Source organism: Macaca nemestrina, chromosome 2, assembly GCF_043159975.1.
Source record: "Macaca nemestrina isolate mMacNem1 chromosome 2, mMacNem.hap1, whole genome shotgun sequence".
In the NCBI taxonomy this organism is placed as follows: Eukaryota; Metazoa; Chordata; class Mammalia; order Primates; family Cercopithecidae; genus Macaca; species Macaca nemestrina.
This window is the reverse complement of record NC_092126.1, coordinates 174,747,201-174,770,989: the sequence shown is the minus strand read 5'-3', so window position 1 is coordinate 174,770,989 and position 23,789 is coordinate 174,747,201. Positions and strand designations below refer to the sequence as shown.

Below are 23,789 nucleotides of genomic sequence, written 5' to 3'. Positions count from 1 at the left end.
ACCTGAAGTTGGGAGTTCAAGACCAGCCTGACCAACATGGAGAAACCCCATCTCTACTAAAAAAGCAAAATTAGCCAGGCGTGGTGGCGCATGCCTGTAATCCCAACTACTTGGGAGGCTGAGGCAGTAGAAATCACTTGAACCCAGGAGGCGGAGGTTGCGGTGAGCCAAGATCGTGCCATGGCACTCCAGCCTGCACAACAAGAGTGAAACTCCATCTCAAAAACAAAGAGAATGAAGTCCAGCAGTCAAAAATTAATTTCAAAATAATGGAAGGTCTTTGCTTGCATTTCTGGAATACATATGAGTTGCAAGAAATTTTAAGGATTTCTTTTTTTTTTTTTTTTTTTTTTTTTGAGACGGAGTCTCGCTCTGTCGCCCAGGCTGGAGTGCAGTGGCCGGGTCTCAGCTCACTGCAAGCTCCGCCTCCCGGGTTCACGCCATTCTCCTGCCTCAGCCTCCAGAGTAGCTGGGACTACAGGTGCCCGCCACCTCGCCCAGCTAGTTTTTTGTATTTTTAGTAGAGACGGGGTTTCACCATGTTAGCCAGGATGGTCTCGATCTCCTGACCTTGTGATCCGCCCGTCTCGGCCTCCCAAAGTGCTGGGATTACAGGCTTGAGCCACCGCGCCCGGCCGAAATTTTAAGGATTTCTTCAGAACACCCCCTTCCTTTCATCTGCTTCTCCACATATGTCATACTGCTCAATTTTCACTAATCTCCATTTCCTAATCTTTCACTGCCAGCCCTAGCATGAGAACATTTTATCCTTTTACCTCACCAATTTTTCTTATAATTCTACATCACAAAATTGTAAAGAATTTATTTGGCAATGGTAGAATCCCCCTTTGAAACTGAGGAGGGGAAGAAATTAAGAGCTCACAAAGCCAGAACCCATTCTAGTGAGCCTCAGGAAAGGAGAGTTTGGGAGCATACATATAAAATAATTTTAACCCCAACATGTTCATCGATGTATACATCCTGTTCTGGAGTGGATTCCAGGGAAAGTTTAATGGGGGGTTAGAGGAGGAGGTGTCAGGATATGAAAGCATAACAGCTTCTCAGGCCCCTACGGGAGTTTGGCTCCATTATAAATTATGAATTGTTTCATAAGCGGGAGAGGAAAGAAAGAAAAACTATATGGAGACTTCAAATACAAGATTTCTTCTGGTTTCTAAAACCTGTGGAAGGTCAACATCACTAATCTTCAGAGAAATGCAACCAAAACCACAATGAGATATCATCTCATACCAGTCAGAATGCCTATTATTAAAAAGTTAAAAACCAACGGAGGCTGGCAAGGCTGCAGAGAAGAACGAACATTTATAAACTGTTGGTGGGAAGGTAAATTAGTCCAGCCACTGTGGAAAGCATTTTGGAGATTTCGCAAATAACTTAAAACAGAGCTAGCATTTGACCCAGGAATCCCATTACTGGGTATACACCCAGAGGATTATCAATCATTCTACTATAAAGACACATGAACGGCCGGGCGCGGTGGCTCACGCCTGTAATCCCAGCACTTTGGGAGGCCGAGACGGGCGGATCACGAGGTCAGGAGATCGAGACCATCCTGGCTAACACGGTGAAACCCCGTCTCTACTAAAAAATACAAAAAACTAGCCGGGCGAGGTGGTGGGCGCCTGTAGTCCCAGCTACTCGGGAGGCTGAGGCAGGAGAATGGCGTGAACCCGGGAGGCGGAGCTTGCAGTGAGCTGAGATCCGGCCACTGCACCCCAGCCTGGGCGACAGAGCGAGACTCCGTCTCAAAAAAAAAAAAAAAAAAGACACATGAACACTCATGTTTATTGCAGCACTATTCACAACAGCAGAGACTTGGAACCAACCCAAATGCCCATCAATGATAGACTGGATAAAGAAAACGTTGTACATATACACCATGGAACACTATGCAGCCATTAAAAAGAATGAGTTCATATCCTTTGCAGGGACATGGATGAAGGTGGAAACCATCATTCTCAGCAAACTAACACAGGAACAGAAAAGCAAACACTGCATGTTCTCACTCATAACTGGGGGTTGAGCAATGAGAACACATGGACACAGGGAGGGGAACATCACACACCTGTCAGGGGATGGGGGGCAAGGGGAGGGACAGCATTAGGACAAATATCTAATGCATGCAGAGCTTAAAACCTGGATGACAGGTTGATGGGTGCAGCCAACCATCATGGTACATGTATACCTATGTAACAAACCTGCACATTCTGCACATGTATACCAGAACTTATAATTTTTAAAAAGTCAAAAAACAATAGATGCTGGCGAGACTGCAGAGAAGAAGGAATGTTTATATACTGTTGGTGAGGATGTAAATGTGTTCAGCCACTGTGGAAAGCAGCTTGGAGATTTCTCAAAGAACTTAAAACAGAGCTACCATTTGACCCAGCAATCCCATTACTGGGTATATATCCAAAGGAAAACAAATCATTCTACCACAAAGACATACACACCTGTAAGTTCACCACAGCACTACTCACAATAGCAAAGACAAGGAATCAGCCTAGGTGCCCATCAGCAGTGGACTGGACAAAGAAAATGTGGTGCATGTACACCATGGAATACTGTGCAGCCAAAAAAACAGAACAAAATCATGTCTTTTGCAGCAACATAGATGAAGTTGGAGGCTATTACCTAAGGAAATTAACACAGGTACAGAAAACCAAATACCACACGTTCTCACTTATGTTCTCACTCTTAAGTAGGAGCAAAATATTGGGTAGTCATGGACATAAACATGGCAACAATAGAAACTGGGGACTACTGGTTAAGGGAAGAGAGGAAGGGAGCAGGGGTTGAAATACTACCTATTGGGTACTATGTTCACTATCTGGATGATGGGATCAGTAGTACCCCCAAAATACCCAGCTAACAAATCTGTACTCCTGAGTCTAAAATAAAAATTGAAAAAAAAAACATGGAAAATATAAGCACATTTTTATATCTATAAAAAAAGCATAAAGGCCGAGTGCAGGTGGCTCACACCTTTAATCCCAGCACTTTGGGAGGCCGAGGTGAGTGGATCACGAGGCCAGGAGATTGAGACCATCCTGGCTAACACGGTGAAACCCTGTCTCTACTAAAAATGCACACACACACACACACACAAATTTAGCCAGGCATGGTGGCATGCACCTGTAGTCCCAGCTACTCAGGAGGCTGAGGCAGGAGAATCGCTTGAACCCAGGAGGTGGAGGTTTCAGTGAACCAAGATCATGCCACTGCACTCCAGCCTGAGTGACAGAGCAAGACTCTGTCTCAAAAAAAAAAAAAAAAAAAAAAAAAGTCAAAATAAGGAAATAATCAAAATAATGAAAACGAGAGCCTGTAGGGCTTCTGTCCAACAGAAAACCAGAAGTGGAATATATGGTCTTCAGGCAATGTTCATAAGCGCCCAGAAATCAAAGGTGTTTTCAGGATATGATCAATTTGTAGGCAGGTAAAAAGTTAAATTATAAGGCTTATATGAGGTGGGGTGTGGCGGCTCATGCTTGTAATACCACCACTTTGGGCAGCTAAGACAGGTGAATCACTTGAGCCCAGGAGTTTGAAACCAACATGCCTGGGCAACATGGTGAAGCCCGTCTCTACAAAAAATACAAAAATAAACCAGGCATGGTGGTGTGCACCTGTAGTCCCAGCTATTCGGGAGGTTGAAGTGAGAGGATCATCTGAGCCCAGGAGTTGAAGGTTGAGATAAGCCGTGATCGCAACACTGCACTCCAGCCTGGGTGACAGAGTGAGACCTTGTCTCAAAAAAAAAGGCTTATGTATGTGTGAAAATATTATTTTATTATTTATTGCTAAGTATAAAAGCTACCATTACTTTAAAAAAAAAAAAAAAAAAACCTATGTCCTGGGCACTGTGTGAGTCCCTTTCAATGCATTATTTCTAATTGTAACAGCAATTTTGCAGGTCATCTTATTATTCTTACTTTACAGAGAATAAAACTGATTTTCAGAGACATTAAATAAAGGAATTAAGGTAACGAAAATGAGGATGGGGTGAATGCAGGGTTTAAACCCAGTCAGCCATACTGTAAGGCCTTGGTTTTTTGTACCACCCACCGTTACCCTCAGAACTCATTACAATTGAATTCTCTTTCTAGGAGAGGCGTCACAGACTTGAGTAGATGGGACACATTCAGTGCAGTGCGCTACTCTGGATTCCTCTGTGTGAGCTACTTGGTAGTAGATAGAATTGTATAAAGTAAGGAGATTCAGAGGTGCTTGGAGATGAAGATGCTGCACCTTGGAGCCTATGCTATTTTCATACTAGCTCAAGGGAAGTCTGGTCTGAGTACAATAATCTGCTCAGCCTCATGGAGACTTTGAGCCCAGACAGCTCTTGGGGCCACCACTTCTAGGGCCCTCCCACACCTCACCTTCAGTGCCATCTGGCTCATTCTCTTTTTCTCCTCCTCTGCTTCCTGGTGTATTTTATGAACATTTCTTCTGTCTGTTTTGGGATCCTTAGCCCTCTGACCCCTGCCCATAAGTTTAACCTCCAGCACCCCATAGACCATAGTCTCCCTCAGCCTACAGTGTTCCCAGGAAATGTTCCCAAATGCCCTTCCAAGGCCTGACGTGTTCACCCTCGTCCAGCCTCAACTGATCTTGTTGTTAATCTTCACCCACACTCTCAACTAGGAATCCACAGCTGGCTTTTGCTGTGCAGTCTGTCTTTGCTTTGATTCAGCGTCTCTCCACCCACCTGCCATCCAGAGGGTCTCGTAGCTGCATTATAGGCCCGACTAATTCCTCCATTCTCCCCACCCTGTGCAATCCCTGGGTGAAATTTCACCGCAGATACCATCTGATATGCTCAGTATGGTCCCACCATTGCTCCCTCTCTGTTTGCTTGAGTAACTCCAGAAACAGATACTAAAATGTTATCTTAGTGTATTTCAGAGACATCTGCATTGGGGCTTTTGTCCCAATAATAGAGCTATGAATTTATAAATTGAGTAACTTCATTAAGGGAACTTGGCTTCATTTCATTGCTTCAAATCTTAGAATTTTAGTTCTAGAAACAGTCCTTTGTTTTTATATGGGAAACAGACTGAACTAGTAATAATAACAATCATAATAAAAGTTATCATGATGACAATTATAATTACTGGTGTTGATGTAATACTTGCTATCCATGTAAGACCAGGCATTGTGCTTTGCACACATGAGGCCAACACAGCGTTAATGAAGAGTTCTAATAAGACCCTACACAGTGTTAACCAAGAACCATAGCATCTAGAGTTCTAGTCATATTAAGACTACAGAAGGGCTGGACACGGTGGCTCACACCTGTAATCCCAGCACTTTGGGAGGCTGAGGCAGGTGGATCACAAGGTCAGGAGTTCAAGACCAGCCTGACCAAGATGGTGAAACCCCGTCTCTACTAAAAATACAAAAATAAGCCAGGCATGGTGGCAGGCGCCTGTAATTCCAGCTACTCGGGAGACTGAGGCAGAGAATTGCTTGAACCCGGGAGGCAGGGGCTGCAGTGAGCCGAGATTACGCCATTGCACTCTGGTAGAGCGAGACTCTGTCTTAAAAAAAAAAAAAAAAAAAAAAAAAAAAAAAACCCACAGAAATAGAAATTACTGTTATTACAGCAACTAGGGATAAACCCATTTATTCTATGTACCCTCTAATTTAGGAAAACAATCCAGCTCCAACAAAAATTCACCAAACTATAGACTTAGATCAAAACTGATTCCTCACACAGCATTAACTTTCAGTTATTTTTCATAATATCGCTGTCTGTGAAAAATTCATGAATTTTCACAACCCCATAACCTGAAGACATTTGCATGCTTTCTTTAACATATGACACTTTTCAATGACATTTTACCAGCTGTGGTGAATTGGTAGCACCATATGAATTGAAATGTCTGTCTGAAAATGGTTACTCAGATGGTCAGAAGGAAGGAAACCCAGATGGCTAGCATAAGCACACTTCACAATTGATCAATAATTGTCAGTGGTATTTAATTTACATTTTAGGAACTTTAAAAATACGCAATATAAGGTCCTGTCATGTTAAATATATGTTAATACCTTTTGTGAATTTTAAAAATCCATAGGGGAAATGTTGTATACAGGATTTATGACCTAGCCTATTTTCACCCACAGATACTACTAATATTAACAGCAAACACAGTCTCTATGAAACATGGAACTGCTGGAATGTCCTGATGAGAGGCTTGCCTCTGTGAGATCAGAAATACACTGCTGGCTTGGTAATTGGTTACATAATGTGATCTTTATGCAGATCTGAGATCAGACACTGTTGTTCTTGACTTGACCATGACTGTAATAATGCAAGGGGTTCTGAGACAAATGACTTCTCATAATATTTACCAAACGAGCTCCTGATTATTTTTTCTGGATATCAGAAAGCCCTAACCATCAGCCCCCAGAATACAGCCAGCTTAGCAGGTCCACTGTGAATCAGAAGTCATCTCATGTGGGTTTGAAGAAGGAAGACAATTGTCCAAGTTTGACCACTTCTGAATGCTATAGTTAATCACTGCAGACCTAGGACTATAGTCACAGTATCCTTTTGCGACGAACTTCCTCAGGTAGGCATTATGGGCTTCCTCTTGTAAGCGTCTGTCTTCCTAAACTGATAGTGCAACAGATAAAGTCAAACCCAGCTTTACCCTTAATCGGCCTGTCTCCTACAAGTGTTTCCTTTCCCTTGTACCAGCCTGGATCCTTGCTCCTTAATGAATAGAAGAGGTGAGTTGAGGATGTAAAAATGGCAGAATTCGATGGTGGGATGGATACAACTATTAATATACTACTTGCTTCAAGGCTTTTTTTTTTTTTTTTTTTTTGAGACAGAGTCTTGCTCTGTTGCCCAGGTGGGAGTGCAGTGACATGATCTCACTGCAACCTCTGCCTCCCGGGTTCAAGCGATTCTCCTGCCTCAGCCACCTGAGTCACTGGGATTACAGATGCCCACCACCATGCCTGGCTCATTTTTGTATTTTTAGTAGGTTTTTAGTAGGGTTTCACCATGTTGGCCAGGTTGATCTCAAACTCCTGACCTCAGGTGATCCACCAGCCTCAGCCTCCCAAAGTGCTGGGATTACAGGTGTGAGCCACTGCGTCCGGCCAAGGCTGAGTTTTTTCTTTAACCAGGACTGTAACTAAAAGTCAGAAGAACTGCTTCTGAATTAGTAGTTTTGGACTTAGAATCCCCTTTCTTTATGTACCCATGACACACATATAGACAGCCCCTTAGTTTTCTGCCACTTAGACTGCAGTCTTTCTTGGATAGCAGTGATCCTCATGTGTGGCTACACATGGCAATCATCGGGCAGCTTAAAAAACAAAACATTGTTTTGATTTAGTTGTTCTGAGTCAGAAACACAGTCACTGGTATTTTTAATAATGTCTCTAGGTGCTTCTCATATATAGCCAGAATTAAGAACCACAATTTCAATAGATTTTGTTAAAATACATGAATTACAACAGCTTACATTTAAATGTATGTCAGCGGGTAAAGCTGATGTCTTTAACAGGTAAAATTCTGTGAGAAGCTTAACCAAAATGTTGTGTTTGATAGTATACATGAAAATTCTTTGTAAATTACGAAGTGCCGAGCAAATATGACGTATTTTATTATCACAACAAATGCTTCCTGAGAGCTTCCATGCCAGTAGCTCTGAACTCTTGCTCTTAACCCTTAAGAGATTGCAACTTAATGATTTACAATGTAATATAAGATCATTTGTTTCCAGTAAACGTATCTTATGAATATCAACAGTTAATTGTGGTCACTTTGTAGGCCAGAAAACCCAGTACAGTGTTATAGGGTTGCAGGGTAGCCACGGGTTAATGAACAGCAGTGATTATGACACAAGTTAAAAGGCATGTTGCCTGCTCCAATTTGTAAGGGCTCCTACACAAAGAAGCCAGGGAGCAGATAACCAAAGGTCACTTCTGAATTTCAAGTAGACCTGGGGCTCCCAAGCATGAGTCCTGTGTTATAGTAAGATGACAGTCAAAATACTAAGATGATTCTTATTCAATGAATTTCATTCCATGATTGGCAGCCATTGCAAGGGGCAAATGTTGCCCAGAACAGCACGAATAAATGTCCAAAGCATTAAGAAAAATTAAAAACAAGAAATGGCAGGAAAGCAACTCCTGCAACTGTAGAAACACCTTTCGTTTGGAAATACAATACAAGCTTGATAAGAAGTACTGTTAAATCTGCCTTGTTATCAAACCTGTGGGGGCTCAGGTCAGAGTTATCTGCATTTTACAGATAAACATTCTGTTCATTTGTGGACTAGATTGCACATTTTTTCAAAGTTCTTTCAACTGCATTATTTCACATGAGCTCAATGATAATGCAGGCAGCACAGGTCTTGTCCCAGTTTTGGAAATGAACGATTTGAGACACGGAGAGGTTAATGGTCTTGTCCAAGATTACATACCCCATGTAAGGGTCAGAGCGGGGACAGGAGGCCAGACATTCTGATTCTTCCCAAGGTGCTGCCTCCACTGTCCTGTTGCTGGGCTGTGATTTATATCATAAAGACATTCCCTAAGGGGCTCATTGGAAAAAAAAAAACAGCAAGGACTTCTGCTACATTAAAGCTAAGATGTGGTTTATGAACAGATTTGTAGGTAAACCTTCACTACATCCACTGTAATAATCATTATTCAAATCCCACAGCCCCGCTGCTTCTCATTCCTCTTCCCGTCCAGGATAGACCTCTGCCCTGTTTCTAAGAATTCACTCATCATCCCCTCACTCCTGATGCCCAGGCTTTGTCCGAAGCTGCTAACTGAAAATAACAACCTAAGGATTTTCTGGGTGTTTTGTTTTATTCTGGAGTTACATGGACCTAGTGCTGATAACTGTTCTTCTGGCTTAAACTGGCACTCCATTGGTGGTTTGAGTTCCAAACCCATACATTTAGAGAAACCATTTTACCTCCCTCTGTAAGATCTTTGGAGTCCCCAAAGAGGCAAAGACTTTTGACAAGTCTTTTAGACCCCTGTTTTCCTCCTCCATTTCATTCCTCTGCCACCAAAAATCAGACTTCTATTAGTCCAATTTTGCCCTTTGGAAATGGGCTCATCCCTGCCTTCCTGCATCTGACAAGTGAGTATTCTTAGAGGAGTTTGGGCCTAGTTTAAGGGTCAATAATGACACTCTATTTGGATAAAACCCAGATGCCTAGTTGTGGTCCTGAGGGTCATTTATTTACCTTCACACCTATTACAGCAACCAGAATATGGACCAGAAGCTAGAGGTATCATCAAAGACTGACCTTCTGCTCTGAGACTCTCCAGGCATCTCAGTGCTCTGAGCGCCTCATTTCTCAGCTAGGATGTAAGTGTAGTCCTGACTACTGTCTGGTTACCCACATAGAACAAAAGTTCTAGATGAGACACCTCAAGTCTGCGGCCAGTTATGCTGTAGCCGTAACCCTCTGCCTCAACTAGGCCCCCACATGCCGTCTCCCTCTTCCCTCCTATTCTAATTAGAGCTGTTTTCTTCATTGCAATTCTCAACTCCTTTGTTAATGGAATAACACACCAATTCAAGGGTGCAGTCAGCATTCTAATCCTGAGGTGTAGTTTCTGGCAAGTTACTTAACTTCTCTGTGCCTCAGGTTCCTCATGTGTAAACGCAGATGAGAAAAATGGTATCTACTCTATAATATTGTTGTAAGGATTCTATGAGATAATAAACATAAAATGCATAAAAGAGTGACTGACACAGAAGTGTTGAGTGTTAGCCTTTATTAGTAATAATCACAGTTTTTCACTTCTTTCAAGATCCCCAAATGCCTCAACTTCTCCAGAAAGCCTTTCCTAACTAAGTCCATCGCTCAACCTCTGCCACATCTTCTGATCCCAGTAAATGAGCCTTGGATCGCACAGTCAGTCCTGCTTATACTATCTTGTTTTATTCTTTGGTTATATAATCTCGATATAACTTATTTCCTCAACTAGGTTATAAATTCTTTGAGGGAACAGAAAATCATGTTTTCTACCTATTTACACACCCCTAGCCCCACACAACCCTAATATTGGAATGTAATTTTTCTATTCTTATCTGCCCTGCTGGGATGGGATTGAAGAATTTCCCTAGGGGACCCTTGACCACATTACCAGGTTTAAAAGCAGCCCTCAACACCACGGGTCCATTTGGAACCTTGAAACCACAGAGTTAGTACAATGTTTTTCCCCCTCTCAAGCTTTGATTCTTTATTTACTTCTTTTTATTTTTTGAGGATGTGCCTGTCTTCCCCACTACATTGTAAAGTCAATTTAGGACAGAGACCAATTCTTATCCATCTTTGTGGCATCCTTCCCTCCTCCATGCCTCCAAGTGCTTAGTAAATATTTGCAAGTGCAGTGAGATAGTAACACAGAATGTTAACTATGTGAGTTTGCTCCTGGTAATCCCTCCTGTCATCCAGCTCTCCCCACATTCATAAAGACATTCATTGCCTAAGAGATAGGTCACTGTAGCAGAAAATTAAGCAGGAATCAAGAGTTCATTCTTAGCTCTCAAGTTTCAGTGGTTGAAGCCATTCAGGATTCAGAGCATAAAGTTTATGCCATAAACAAAAGATTTAGAAGGATGTATAATTAGACACAGTTTTTCTAGTTTCTCCAGTCTACTCCCAAACTACATAAAGATTCCATAGGCTGGGAGGGTGTGGAATAAAGGAAGGAAGAGAGAGTTGCCAGATATTGAGGGGGAGGGAGGCACTGATATGTGAGAGCCAAGAATGGTTGGATGACAGATAATAGAAACACCACGTTTGGCAGTTGTAAGAGCAGAAGCACCTGTGATTCACCTCCTGGGTAGAGATACACCAAGTTCCCCTGCACCTAGCGTAGATGGTGAGAAAAGGCTGTAGGTGTATTTGGCCAGAGAAGCCTGACCCAGACTAAGAGGCCTTGGAGTATAAAGGAGCTAAGAGAGAATCTGGCTTAGGAGGCATAGCTGTGAAGAAACAACAGCCCTCTGCATGAATCAGGAGATACAGAGGGGGACTATCTCCACAAATACTGGTGTAGACAGATTCTCCCCCAACACCTTGAGGTTTGGATGCACATTTGGGGTTTACATGCAATCCTGGAGAGTGGCGGGAGAGCCCTCCTTCGTAAAGGAGGACTCAAAATACAAATTTAGTAGAAAACTAAAGTAACATTTCTTGAATGCCTGAGTACAGAAGCTGAAATTCTTAGCAGATACACAAATAAGAAATGCATTTAAGTCTTCCATCCCTCGCCCCCCCTCTCACTTTTCCCCACGTGTCCCCAAAGTCCATTGTATGATTCTTATGTCTTTGCGTCCTCATAGCTTAGCTCCCACATATTACTGAGAACATACGATGTTTAGTTTTCCATTCCTGATTACTTCCCTCAGAATAATAGTCTCCAATCTCATCCAGGTCACTCCACCTGTACCCCAATAACTTATGGCAAAAAATTTTTAATTAAATAATGATAACCCAAATTTAAAATAAGCATATAAATTCTGTGGACAAAACAAGAAATCCAAATAAAAAATAAACATGTAAAGAAAATAAATATATTTTAAACAACTTCTTGAGATAATTACTCCAATTAAGCACTAACTTAGAGTTTGGAAGATATGGTGGCCTCCTTTGGAATACATATGGGGGAAAAAAGGAGGGAAAGAGAGGAATGGAAAGGAAAGAAGTGCATATGTAAAACTGAGGCTACTTCAGTTGTTTCCTGCAGGGTAAACACACCTGGTAGGAATAATTTCAGAGAAACGTGAGGATACCCCTGTCTGGCAGATGCACCTGAATGTATTCTAAGCTAGAGAATCGGGAGTGGCCAACCCGGAGATTTGTTTCTTGTCTATGAGGAACATCTAAGCCCCTGTCCCGTCCTGTGGAACATGGGTCACAGGTGATTGAGGCCAGGAGTTTTAGGTTAAATGAAGGTTGCCAGGTGGAGGTCATTAAGGGGAGGATCTGAACTGAAAACATTATAGCAACTGCATGCTGTTGGGAAGCGACTGCAGTTTTCCTAACCAGCCTGCCACCACTGGGCCATGCAGTTATGTTGTCCAGCCCCTGCCACCGGGCTCTCTCTCTTGTATATAAGACCCTAATGAAACCCCATGTCTCATTTGCTGGCTCTGGGCAGCTTGTTTGGCCTCTTTAACCTGGTGCCTTCCTTATGAAGGTTAACAGGGGTTCAGCACATCTCCCTATCATTTTATGTAATCACTCGGTAAATATGTTTGCTGTCTCCTGTCTGCCATCATGCTATAATAGGTGCCCGTTCTGGGGAAATGTGGGATTTCAGCGGGTCAATAATCCTCTTATTCTTCATATTTCTGTACTGTTGTTTCATGAGGATGAACTGATGCACCACTTGCCCTTCAAAAGAGAAAGGAGACTTGGAGAGGAGTAAACGGAGGGTGAGAAAGAAGGCAGCATGCCTAAAGTGCAGAGTGCAGGATGAGTGGCAGGGCCAGGTGCTCCTTCATCCTCAGCCTCTGCATGGATGTCAGCAGAGCAGAAGCAAGTTCCACTTTGTGCACTCCCTAGGAGCAGAGCCAGAGTGCAGGTGCATTCCCAGAACAGCAAGTGCTTTCCCAAGAACTGGGTGCTTGGTATCAATCTCCAGGTGAAGCCTATAGATGCTTAGGTGAGAATAGTGCAGCCCCTGCCCCACTTTCACTGCCTATAAGGAACCAATGGCCAGCCACAAAAATCTACAGTTTCTGTTGTATCTGTGCTGTACCGCACCTGGCCCTCAAAGGCTCACCAGGCTGTCAACAGGTTTTGCGTTGGCAGTGGTGGTTGCTGTGGCTGGTCTTTGGAGCCCACCTAACTTCAAGTCCCATCATCTCACCTGATTTAGGTGTAACACTGACCACGGAGCCACATACTTTCATTTTGGACTCATCATGGAGACTTTATGTTTTGACACGTTTGCACCAGTCTAGGACACTGGCTTTCAAGTCAGTAGAATTTTCATAATGGAATGGACGATTCCCAGTTGTAGAAACTAAAGAACTTGTGTTGCCAAGTCTTTCCCACAGACAGATCTTAATTTTGAGAGGAGCAGTTTCCATCACTGCCCTCACCTACTCAGATTTGCTGTCTTCTGTGCTATCTTTAAATTTTTAAAGAATCCTGTTTTTAAGCATGTACATAGAACATGTACATATTTAAAATGAAATACAACTAAAAGGCTTATAATTAAAAACACTGAACTTGTGGGGTTTTTCCTAGTCTTTACTCAATGTTTGTAATTAAGATGCTTATTCTTATATCTTGATTTATTAATTTTAGACATTGGCTTCCTGTTATACTAAAAGAGAAGTATTTAATTTTATGACCCTCATATAACCCAATGATGTGCTGGAGCGTATTTCATCTGCCAGAGTGAGCTGATTGTTAAATTGTATAAGCCAAGTATTAAACAGTCATTAGCTTGAAAATTGGCCACCGCGCGAGTATTTACTCTATGGAAATCAGCAAATGTCACCAGAGTTACCTGCCCTTGAACCCTCTGAGCTAACGAAGCATTCACCAGCACACTATTGTTCTCCCACCAGATTCCCTTAATTGTAGTTAATCTAAAAGTCAGAGTTTCATTTTAATGATTGTGGTAATTTGTTTTTTGAAACAGGGTCTCTATCACCCAGGCTAGAGTGCAGTGGTGCAATCACTGCTCACCACAGCCTCAACCCCTCTGGACTTAAGCAATCCTCCCACCTCAGCCTCCTGAGTATCTGGGACTATAGGTGTGAGCCAGTGTGCCCAGCTACATTTTTTTGTATTTTTTTAGAGACAAGGTTGTGCTATGTTGGCCATGCTGGTCTCGAACTCCTGCACTCAAGCCTTCTTGGCCTTTCAAGAGTGTTGGGATTACAGGTGTGAGCCACCGTGCCCAGCCTATGGTACATTTTGTTCTCTGCATAGCTGTGGCATACCAAAATTATTGACTTCCTTGTTTTACATGGAGTTAGTAATTGCCTCATTGTAATCAGCCTGACATCACCTGAACCTAGCAGACAATTCACTAAAGACAATCAATAATTATGTGCCTGTGAAGTATTCTTTCCAAACAAACCTGAATCTATTTAAGTTTCTACAGCTAAATACTAGTTTATAGGTAATATGAAGAACAAAAAGCAAGTTAGATGACACAACAAGAGGACAATCAGATACATTTAGAATGCGGGATCTTCTACAGAACCAATGACTCACTTTCCCTAACAAATCATCGGCTTGAAAAGGGAAGATGATTAGAGAATTATTGTAGAAAAAAAATGAAGACTTGAGAGTCATAATCACAATTGCAACATGAGCACCTTGTTTGGATCCTAGCTCAAATCAAGAATCTAAAAAAAAAAGTGTATGATTGAAATAATCAGGAAAATTTGTCCATAGACTGGGTAGGAGATGGTATTAGCAATTATTAGTTAATAATAATGTGTATTTCAAAATCACTGAGAGAGTAGATTTTAAGTGTTCTCACCACAAAGAAATGATAAGTATGTGAGATGCTGGATATTTTAATTAGCTTGAGTTAATCATTACACAATGTATTAACTACTAATAGCCTGCTATTGCTTGGAAGCCTTACCTCTAACAGAAACAGTTGATTAACACTTAGTTTCTATGTTATGTGTACTGTGTAATGTATTCTTACAATAAAGCTAGAGAAAATAAAATGTTATGAAGAAAATAATAAGGAAAATACATTTACTCTTCTTTAAGTAGAAGTGGAATATGATAAAGGTTTTCATCCTCATCAGGATATCTTCACTTTTGAGTAGGCTGAGGAGGAGGAAGAGGAAGGGTTGGTTTTGCCGTCTCAGGGGTGACAGAGAAGGAAGAAAATCTGTAAGTGGACCCTTACAGTTCAAACCTGTGTTGTTCAAGGGTCAACCGTATATCATACTATAGCATATACCCCATAAATATATACCATTATTATTTGTCAATTTAAAGTTTAAGATAGAATTACTGTTATTTTTAGGTATGCTAATGGCATAGTACTTATGTTTTAAAAATGTCCTTATTGGTATAGATGAATAATAAATATTTTTAGGACAGATTACATAATGTCGGAATATTTTTTCTTTTTAAAAAAACAGAAAACATGTAGGAGGACAAATGAAACAAAAATGGCAAAATTTTTATAATTGCTAAAGCTGAGTGATGGGTCTATGAGAGCTATTCTACTTTTGTATGTGGAAAATTTTCATAATAAACATGTTTAAGGTATTTCATTTTAAATTTTGGTAGTTTTTCTTGTACTTAGCCTTGTTATTGTTAGTCAAATGCAGCATCAGATTTGTTAAATATCTATTAACAATTTAATATTGCTTTTGAAATCCACAAACATAGTAGCTGATTCATCAATGTCATTTTTTAAGGTCTTCCTCCCAGGGTCCCCCTTTTTCCTTCTCAATTGGGATTAGCAGCTGAATGGGTTTTCGGCATATAGCTGTTGATCTGGACTTTCCTGTTCTATGATCCTGAGACTGCCCTTACCTGATTTCCTACGTTGGATTCCTCTTTCCTTGTTTGTTGATATATGTCCTCTGATATGGTTTGGCTCTGTGTCCCCACCCAAATCTCATGTTGAATTGTAATCTTCAATTACAATGTTGTGGGAGGGACCTGGTGGGAGGTGATTGGATCATGGGGCAGTTTTCCCCTTGCTGTTCTCGCAATAGTGAGTGAATTCTCACGAGATCTGGTTGTTTAAAAGTGTGTAGCACTTTCCCCTCCATCCTCTCTCTCCTGCCACCATGTAAAGATGTGCTTCACCCTTCTATCATGATTGTAAGTTTCCTGAGGCCTCCCCAGCCATGTATCCTGTGCAGCCTGCAGAACTGTAAGCCAATTAAACCTCTTTTCTTTATAAATTACCCACTCTCAGTTCTTTATAGCAGTGAGAACAGATAAATAAACCCTCATTTTTGATGGAGACCTACTCCAGAGCTTCCTTAAAAAAAAGTAAGTGTGAAATAAATTTTCTAGTCTTTGCATGTCTTTATTCTCTCTTCATGTTTGATTTGGCTCGGTAATTTCCTCTCAGAATTTTGGAAGGTTTTTTTTTTCCACTTTTAGCTTCTGGTGTTGGTGTTAAGAAGCTCAATGCTATTTTGGTTTCTATTTCTGTTTTCTTTCCTTTCTTGAAGACTTTAGGATTTTCTCTTTACCCTTCTTATAAAATTTCTCAGAACATGCTGTATGTTGATGTCTTTCTGCACATTGTGCTGGGCCTTGTGAAAGTTGTGTCTAATAGATCTGGGAAATTCTGGTTTTTCCTTTTTTTTAAAATTTTTTCCTGAGACAGAGTCTCACTCTGTCACCCAGGCTGGAGTACAAGGGTGCAATCTCTACTCACTGTGACCTCCACCTCCCAGGTTCAAGCAATTCTCCTGCCTCACCCTCCCAAGCAGCTGGGATTACAGGTGCACCCCACCACACCCAGCTAATTTTTGTGTTTTTAATAGAGATGGGGTTTCATCATGTTGGCCAGGCTGGTCTTGAACTCCTGACCTCAAGTGATTTGCCTGCCTCAACCTCCCAAAGTGCTGGGATTACAGGCATGAGCCACTGCAGTGGCCATTTTTTCTGATTTCTTTTGTCATAATCTTCTATTTTCTCTGGCCTCTTTTTCTGAGAGTCTTATTAATAGGATAGTAGACCTATTCAACTCAGTTTAAGTATTTTACTTGGAGAAATGCATGTGTGGAAGGAAACAGGGAGGGAGTCTGTAACAGCTGAGCCAGCTGTCAGACCATGATGTTAATCTGATCCAGGTGAAGAAGAGAGGGAAGGAAGGTTGGTAGAAATGTCCTAAGCATTCCTGCAACCCAAGGTCCAGCAAAGCTGCCAGGGAATCCCTGAGACAAAGCCTGTAGACAGAGGACTCTCTTGTCTGTTAGGAATAACCCAGCCTTAGTATTTTTGTTGCACTCAATCACTGGCAGTAGTCTAAGCCCTGGCAGCATGGACCCAGGGCAAGCACAATTTGAATTCTAAAGACCCAAAGGTCTGAGGGTCCAAGGCCATGGCCATTACTATAAAATAGGTTCCATTACCATTGTGATGGTTGAATGTGTTCATCCCTCCATGGTTGATGGTTCAGTGCACCTAGAACAGTGTCAGGCACATCATAACCACTCAAAAAGTGGGTTTTGTCTTCCAGCTTTATTAAGGAATAGTTGACAAAAATTATATATATTTATGGTATACAATATGTTATTTTTATACGTGTATACAATGTGAAATGATTAAATGAAGCTAATTACCATATCCATCACCTTATCACATACTTATCTTTTTTGTGGTGAGAACATCTAAGATTTTCTTAGCAATTTTCAAGTATGAAATATTTTATTAACTGTAGTCACCATGCTGTACAAGATGCCCAGAACTTACTCATCCTGCATAACTAAAATTTTCTACCCTTTGACAAACATCTCCCTATTACTCCTCTGCCCCATCAACCCCTTTGGCAGTCTTTGGCAACAGCCATTCTACTCTTTGCTTCTATGAGCTTGACTTTCTTAGGCTTCACGTATCAGTGAGGTTGATTACGCCTTACTTGTCTTTCTGTGTCTGGCTTATTTCACCAAGCATAATGTCCTCCACGTTCATCTATGTTGTGGAAATGACAGGATTTCCTTGTTTTTTAAGGCTGAATAGTATTCCATTGCATATACACAGCACAGTTTCTTAATCCATCCATTTGCTGATGGATAATACTTGGGTTGATTCCATATTTTGCCGGTTGTGAATAGTGCTGCAACAAACATGGGAGTGCAGATAACCTTTCAACGTATTGATTTCATTTCCTTTGGATATATACCCAGAAGTGAGATTTCTGGTTCCTATGGTAGTTCTATTTTTAATTTTGTGAGGAACCTGCATACTGTTTTCCATAATAGCTGTACTAGTTTACATTCCCACCAACAGTGTGTAAGGTCTCTCTTTTCCCCACATCCTTGAACTCAGAAAGTGTTATTGTTATTGAATGCCAAGGAGAAACCCACCATGCTGTGTGATTAGCTAAAAAATATTATTATAAATTTTGTGCTCTAAATCTCAGAATGTATTTACTTTTATTTTAAGCACTATCCTAATAGGGTTGCTTAGCTTGAATACAATCCAAAGCCAGGTTAGAAACGGCACATTAAAAATCAAAAGCTCATGAATATTATAACAATAAGAAAGCTGTGAAATGTTAGTTTGACAGGAGGAGAAAAGACAGAACAACAAGAAAAAGCAAACACAATGATAAAAGCACAAATTTTCAGGGTTTTTAACATTAGGAAACAGCTCCAGAAACTTCAATGGGAATGGGTGTCCCACGGTATTACACAGAATGTAACAACTGCTGTTCATAATAATGACCCTGATATATCAAGAAAGTGCTTTCCAGCACTTTGAGGAGGTAGAAAAGTATGACATGCATTTTTAAATAATTTCCATCTATAGCACATAAAAGAAAAAGAAAAATATTGCATGATCTCATTTACATGTGGAATCTAAAAAAAATCAAATAGAGTGGTTACGAGGAGTGGGGTGGGAGAAGAGGAAATGGGGAGATGTAGGTCAGAGGATAAAAGTAGCAGATATGTAGGAGGAACAAGTCTGGAGATTCATTACACACCACGAGGACTACAGTAACAAAATTGTACTTATATGCAACTCATGCTAAATGAGTAGATTTTACTGCTCTTGCCACAAAGACCAAAAAAAAATGGGCAACTCTGTGAGATGATGGATATGTTAATTTGCTTCAGCACAGTAACATTTTTTCCTATGCATATGTATCCCATAACATCATGTTGTATACCTTAGACATACACAAAATTCATTTTAAAAATAAAATTTTAAAAATAAAGTCAAACTTATAAAATCACAAAGAAAAAAAGAAAACTGCAGAGAAGTTGCATAGAAACAGTAAATCTTTGGGAGTTCTGGACAGATGCTAGTTTTATCAATTCATCTAATATATGACTTTTTCTGTGCATAATGGCACATCATTTCTTAGTATCACTTGATAATGAACAATCCTTACTCTTGTCATTTTACCACCTGATTTTATGTTGAGATTCCCCACACCTTTTGTGGCATTTGTCATTACTGCTTCGGCTCACTTCCTTCCTAAGCAAACATAAAATGTCTTTGAGGAATAGCAGCAGAACTTCCAAGCCATCTAAATTAAGCTCCCAGGATGGGTCGCGCCATTCCTGTGGTGGACACTGAGTGGGCTCTCACACTGAGGACACACACACCTGTCTGGACATTGCCCCTGCTTCCTTGCCAGTTTGCTTCATCTGGCAGCAGATCCTTGCTTCCACCCAGCACTCCTTTCCGCATGTTCCTGTTCTTGCATGTGAACCCCTGACATGTACAATGTTCACAAATACTGGGCTGGCAACCAAACTGCTGACATGGGATATGACATCAATGCCTTTGGAGTAAAACTCTATGATAGCTCATTTTCTAACCTCTCAGGAGTACTCAGAGCCTAAGAAGCTGCTGTCTAGAGCAACAGACTTTCATCTTGATATTGGGCTGCTTATAGCAGCCATACAAAGAGTGAAGCACAGAGAATGACAGAGCGAAAGAAAGAGAGAAGTGAGATTGAGAGCTGAGAGACACATACACAGGCAGAGGCAAATAAAGACAACATGGCAGCATGCTTATAGTATCCGGAACACATTTCAGGATTAATAACAAAAGCGGAATCTGCCATATTTTCCCATTGATTTGTCAGCTCCTTGAAGATTGCCTTTTGCTTGCATCGACACTAAGTAAAATTTATGAGGAGGAAAGCACTGTCATGCTAAACAGGCAGTGCTTAACTATGTTTGGTAACAAAGCACAAAAGACCATACCATAATGTCCTAAAGAAATCTGTTCCTGACATTGCTACAAGGATTAAAATAGCTGTTAATTTTGCACAGGTTTAATTTTCCCAAGTTCCTGCCTGATATCTCCTTTTAAGTCACCTGCTTCTTGGTTTAAAGGACTGTGCTAAATTCTAAACATCCTATGGAACAACCAGTTTTTTAAAAATTTTATTCAATTTACTTCCCCTTCTTTCTCTTCTATTATCAATTGGATGGCCTTCTAAAGTCATTTCTTTTCTATAAGTATTTTCTCTGTTCCTTTTTATTCGAATCAACATCTACACATTTTGAAATATACAAATCCACAGTAAAATAACCAAAATAAACAAGTAAAAGCAGGCAGAACCTGAGCCTGATATTTCAGGTTGTTGCTTTTTTGTCTCTCTCTCTTTTTTTTTTTTTTTTTTTCAATTCCATATCTTCTTTTCTTTTCTCTATTTTTTCAAGAAATGAAATTAAATGCACTACGGCTCCTCAGAAATGAGTAAATTCAAGACAATAGTTGAGTAACCATCTTTAGAAACAAAAATTTGTCTGAATTTAAAACTGTTAAGTTTCCATTTTCCTCAAACTAAATTGGTCAACTATGGGGAAAAAAGTAATATGAAGCATTCTAACTTTTGATTTGAGTACAGACAACATGTTGGCTAATTTGTATTGATTATATCTGCCAATCTAGATGCAATCACTTTTAAAAGCAGAGTCCTGTAATTCGCTTTTCTATAAAATGTCACCAATGCATTAAATACTTCGAAAACAGTCTTTGTAAATCAATCTGTACTTATTAGATTTATTTAAATGATAGCATTAGAGTTCCATGCCGAGATTTAATTTGGCTTTAAAATAACCCCCTACATGCAGAACACTTCCTAGGGTGGGAGAGGCTAGTTCCCAATTATTTTCATGCCGTCAGTACTAAAAGTGTTTAATGACTCACTTACCTACAAGCTGTGAGTTGTCTGAAGAACTCTCTATTCAGTGGGATGCACACATTTTACTTAAGGCTATCTTATAGGGAAAAAAAGGAAAGAGCGCAGAACCGTAGCATTTTCCAATGAAATGAAAAGTAAAAGACCTTACCTTGTTCGTGTCAAAGGTATTATAAACTTGATCAACATGTTTATTGGCCTTCTGATTCAGACCTTGCAGACCCAAAAGCGTCTTAAATTCATGTAGCGTTTGCAGGCCGGATGGATATTCCGTCATAAATGTTCTGTACCACACATGGGTCCCTTGTGTAGGAACTGCTCTCTGATCACCAGCTATAGATTTGCCATTCCCCATCTTGACTCACAGTCTACAGCTTTTCCTCAGGTTGTTTTCACGTAAGTTTTCACTGGATTTAGTCCCTTACTCCTCACTAAAACTGAAGGCTAACATATGCCCTCAGAAAGCTACTCTAAACCTCTTACAGCAACAAGCTAAATAAGAATAGAAAGCCAGTGAGATTAACTCATCTGCCCAGTTTTAAAACCAAGGTCACTTGGCAGTTGGTAACTAACATGCTTACAGTCATGCAGAGACATAGTTTTTTGGGAAGGGAAGAGGCAATATTTTAGAGAGGGTGACCCTTGTTATATTGTTAGCCATCAATTTTGCCTATATTATGGAGTGGTACAGTGGGTCTAATGGCAGGAACTTTGAGGTGCAATCAGGGAGCCTAGATTCTATGCTTTGTTCTACCACTTATTAACTACATTGAAACATTACTCACATTCTTGTCTGTTTCCTCATCTGTGAAATAGGAATAAAAGTATCTGCCTTTTCATACCTGAGTATTGTGAAGATAAATTTAGATAACATTTTTACATGAAAAAATCATACATTGAGTATTATTAAAAAAGAAGTCTAAGAGAGAAAAATAGGTAGAGAGAATCAAATAGTAGTCAGAAGAACTTTAGATGTAGCAGTCAGATAAAGGAACATATTGGGCTGTGTCTTCTGGTGTTGGTCTTCCCTTCTCTCCCCTACCCTCTGTTCTTACCTTTTTCTGGTCTCTCAAGTATCTACACATGCCATTGGCCTGCGAGCTTTATCTCACTCCAGTTTTCTAATCTGGCTAATCTTGTCCTAACCAAGCCCCATTTGCCAATGAATTTAAGAACAGGGTCAATGGACCTAAGAACTGTATCCAAGGTCCATTAGTGGAAATGAATGCTTTGTGTGGTCCTCAACCCATTTTGCTACCAACCATACTTAGAACAAGATAACCCCAGGTGGAATATAATTCTGTTACTCCTGAACTATAGTTCCTTGTTTTTTTGTGTGTTTTTTTTGTTGTTGTTGTTGTTGTTGGTTTTTTTTGAGATGGAGTCTTGCTGTGTCGCTCAGGCTGGAGTACAGTGGCGCGATCTCAGGTCACTGCAAGCTCCGCCTCCCAGGTTCATGCCATTCTCCTTCCTCAGCCTCCTGAGTAGCTGGGACTACAGGCGCCCGCCACCATGCCAGGCTAATTTTTTGTATTTTTAGTAGAGATGGGGTTTCACCGTGTTAGCTAGGATGATCTCGATCTTCTGACCTTGTGATCCACCTTGACCTCCCAAAGTGCTGGAATTACAGGTGTGAGTCACAGTGCCTGGTCTACAGTTCTCCTTTTCTAACCTCACTCAATTCTTTCTTTTATTTCCATTTTGGCCCAGTTCATACATCTGGTTTCTGTCTTTGTCCCTATTCCTTAGTCCTGACTACCTGTTTATTATAAAATCCTTGATTCCTAAGAAGGAGCCATCGGGGCCTAAATGAATTGCGTTGACCAGAAGTGGTGGTGGTTATGGTGAATATGGTTAATTTTGTTTCAAACATATCAATGTAGACTCTCAATGGGACATTTTGATGTCACAATTAAATAATAGGGCTGGGCACAGTGGCTCATGCCTGTGATCTCAGCACTTTGGGAGGCCAAGGTAGGTGGATCCCTTGAGGTCAGGAGTTCAAGACCAGCTTGGGCAACCTGGTGAAATCCCATTTCTACTAAAAATACAAAAATTAGCCGGGCATGGTGGCGCATGCCTGTAATCCCAGCTACTCAGGAGACTGAGGCAAGAGAATCATTTGAACCCTGGAGGCAGAGGATGCAAGTGAGCTGAGATTGTGCCATTGCACTCCAGCCTGGGTGACAGTGAGACTCTGTCTAAAAAAAAAAAAAAAAAAAAAAAAAAGGTGAAAATAAGGTCATAGAATGTGAAACTTATCATACCAATTTGAAAGAATTACCTGAAACCATTAGAGTGAATGATATTCTTTTTTAGACAGCAAAAAGGACAAAGGGGAGACAGTGAGGACTCAGCCTCGAGATTATTCAGCTTGGAATGAGAGAAATATCCTGCTAGAATTTTCAAAAAGCATTCTTTGGGGAAGTCCCCTTTAAGATTCTTTCTAAATGTCTGCCAGAGGATGCTCAGAGGCACTGACTTCTTATCACCATTAACATTTATTAATCACTAATTTTTAAATTAAAGAAAAAATGGTACAGACGATGGCAGAGGAAGGTAGTAAAAGTTTTCAAGGAGGCAAGAAAATCCTTTGAGGAAGGAAAACTTTGGATGGATCAAGAATATAAGGACCTGAGATCCAGAAACTGTTTCTTCATATAAATGTACTTTAAAGAAAATTGGCCAAGTACAGTGGCTCACGCCTGTAATCCCTGCACTTTGGGAGGCTGAGGTAGGTGGATCACCTGAGGTTGGGAGTTCGATACCAGCCTGACCAACATGGCAAAACCCAGTCTCTACTAAAAATACACAATTAGTCAGGCATGGTGGTGTGGCACCTGTAATCCCAGCTACTCAGGAGGCTGAGGCAGGAGAATCGCTTGAACCCGGGAGACGGAGGTTGCAGTGAGCGGAGATCG

The 23,789-nt window shown here is 40.8% G+C and overlaps 1 protein-coding gene across 2 annotated transcripts in view; it reads right to left on the bottom strand.

Moving 5' to 3' along the window:
- LOC105477560 (guanylate cyclase activator 1C) overlaps positions 1-22,746 on the bottom strand; it is a 49,469-nt gene extending 26,723 nt beyond the window's left edge. Inside the window, exon 1 of one of the 2 annotated variants that reach the window (XM_071090511.1) lies at positions 21,020-22,746. In XM_071090511.1, coding sequence (XP_070946612.1) covers positions 21,020-21,223 — 204 coding nt within the window. In that variant the 5' untranslated portion in view covers positions 21,224-22,746. The remainder of the gene's footprint in view (positions 1-21,019) is intronic. The other variant, XM_011734122.2, reaches the window with a different exon arrangement.
- Between the last annotated feature and the right edge of the window lie 1,043 nt (positions 22,747-23,789).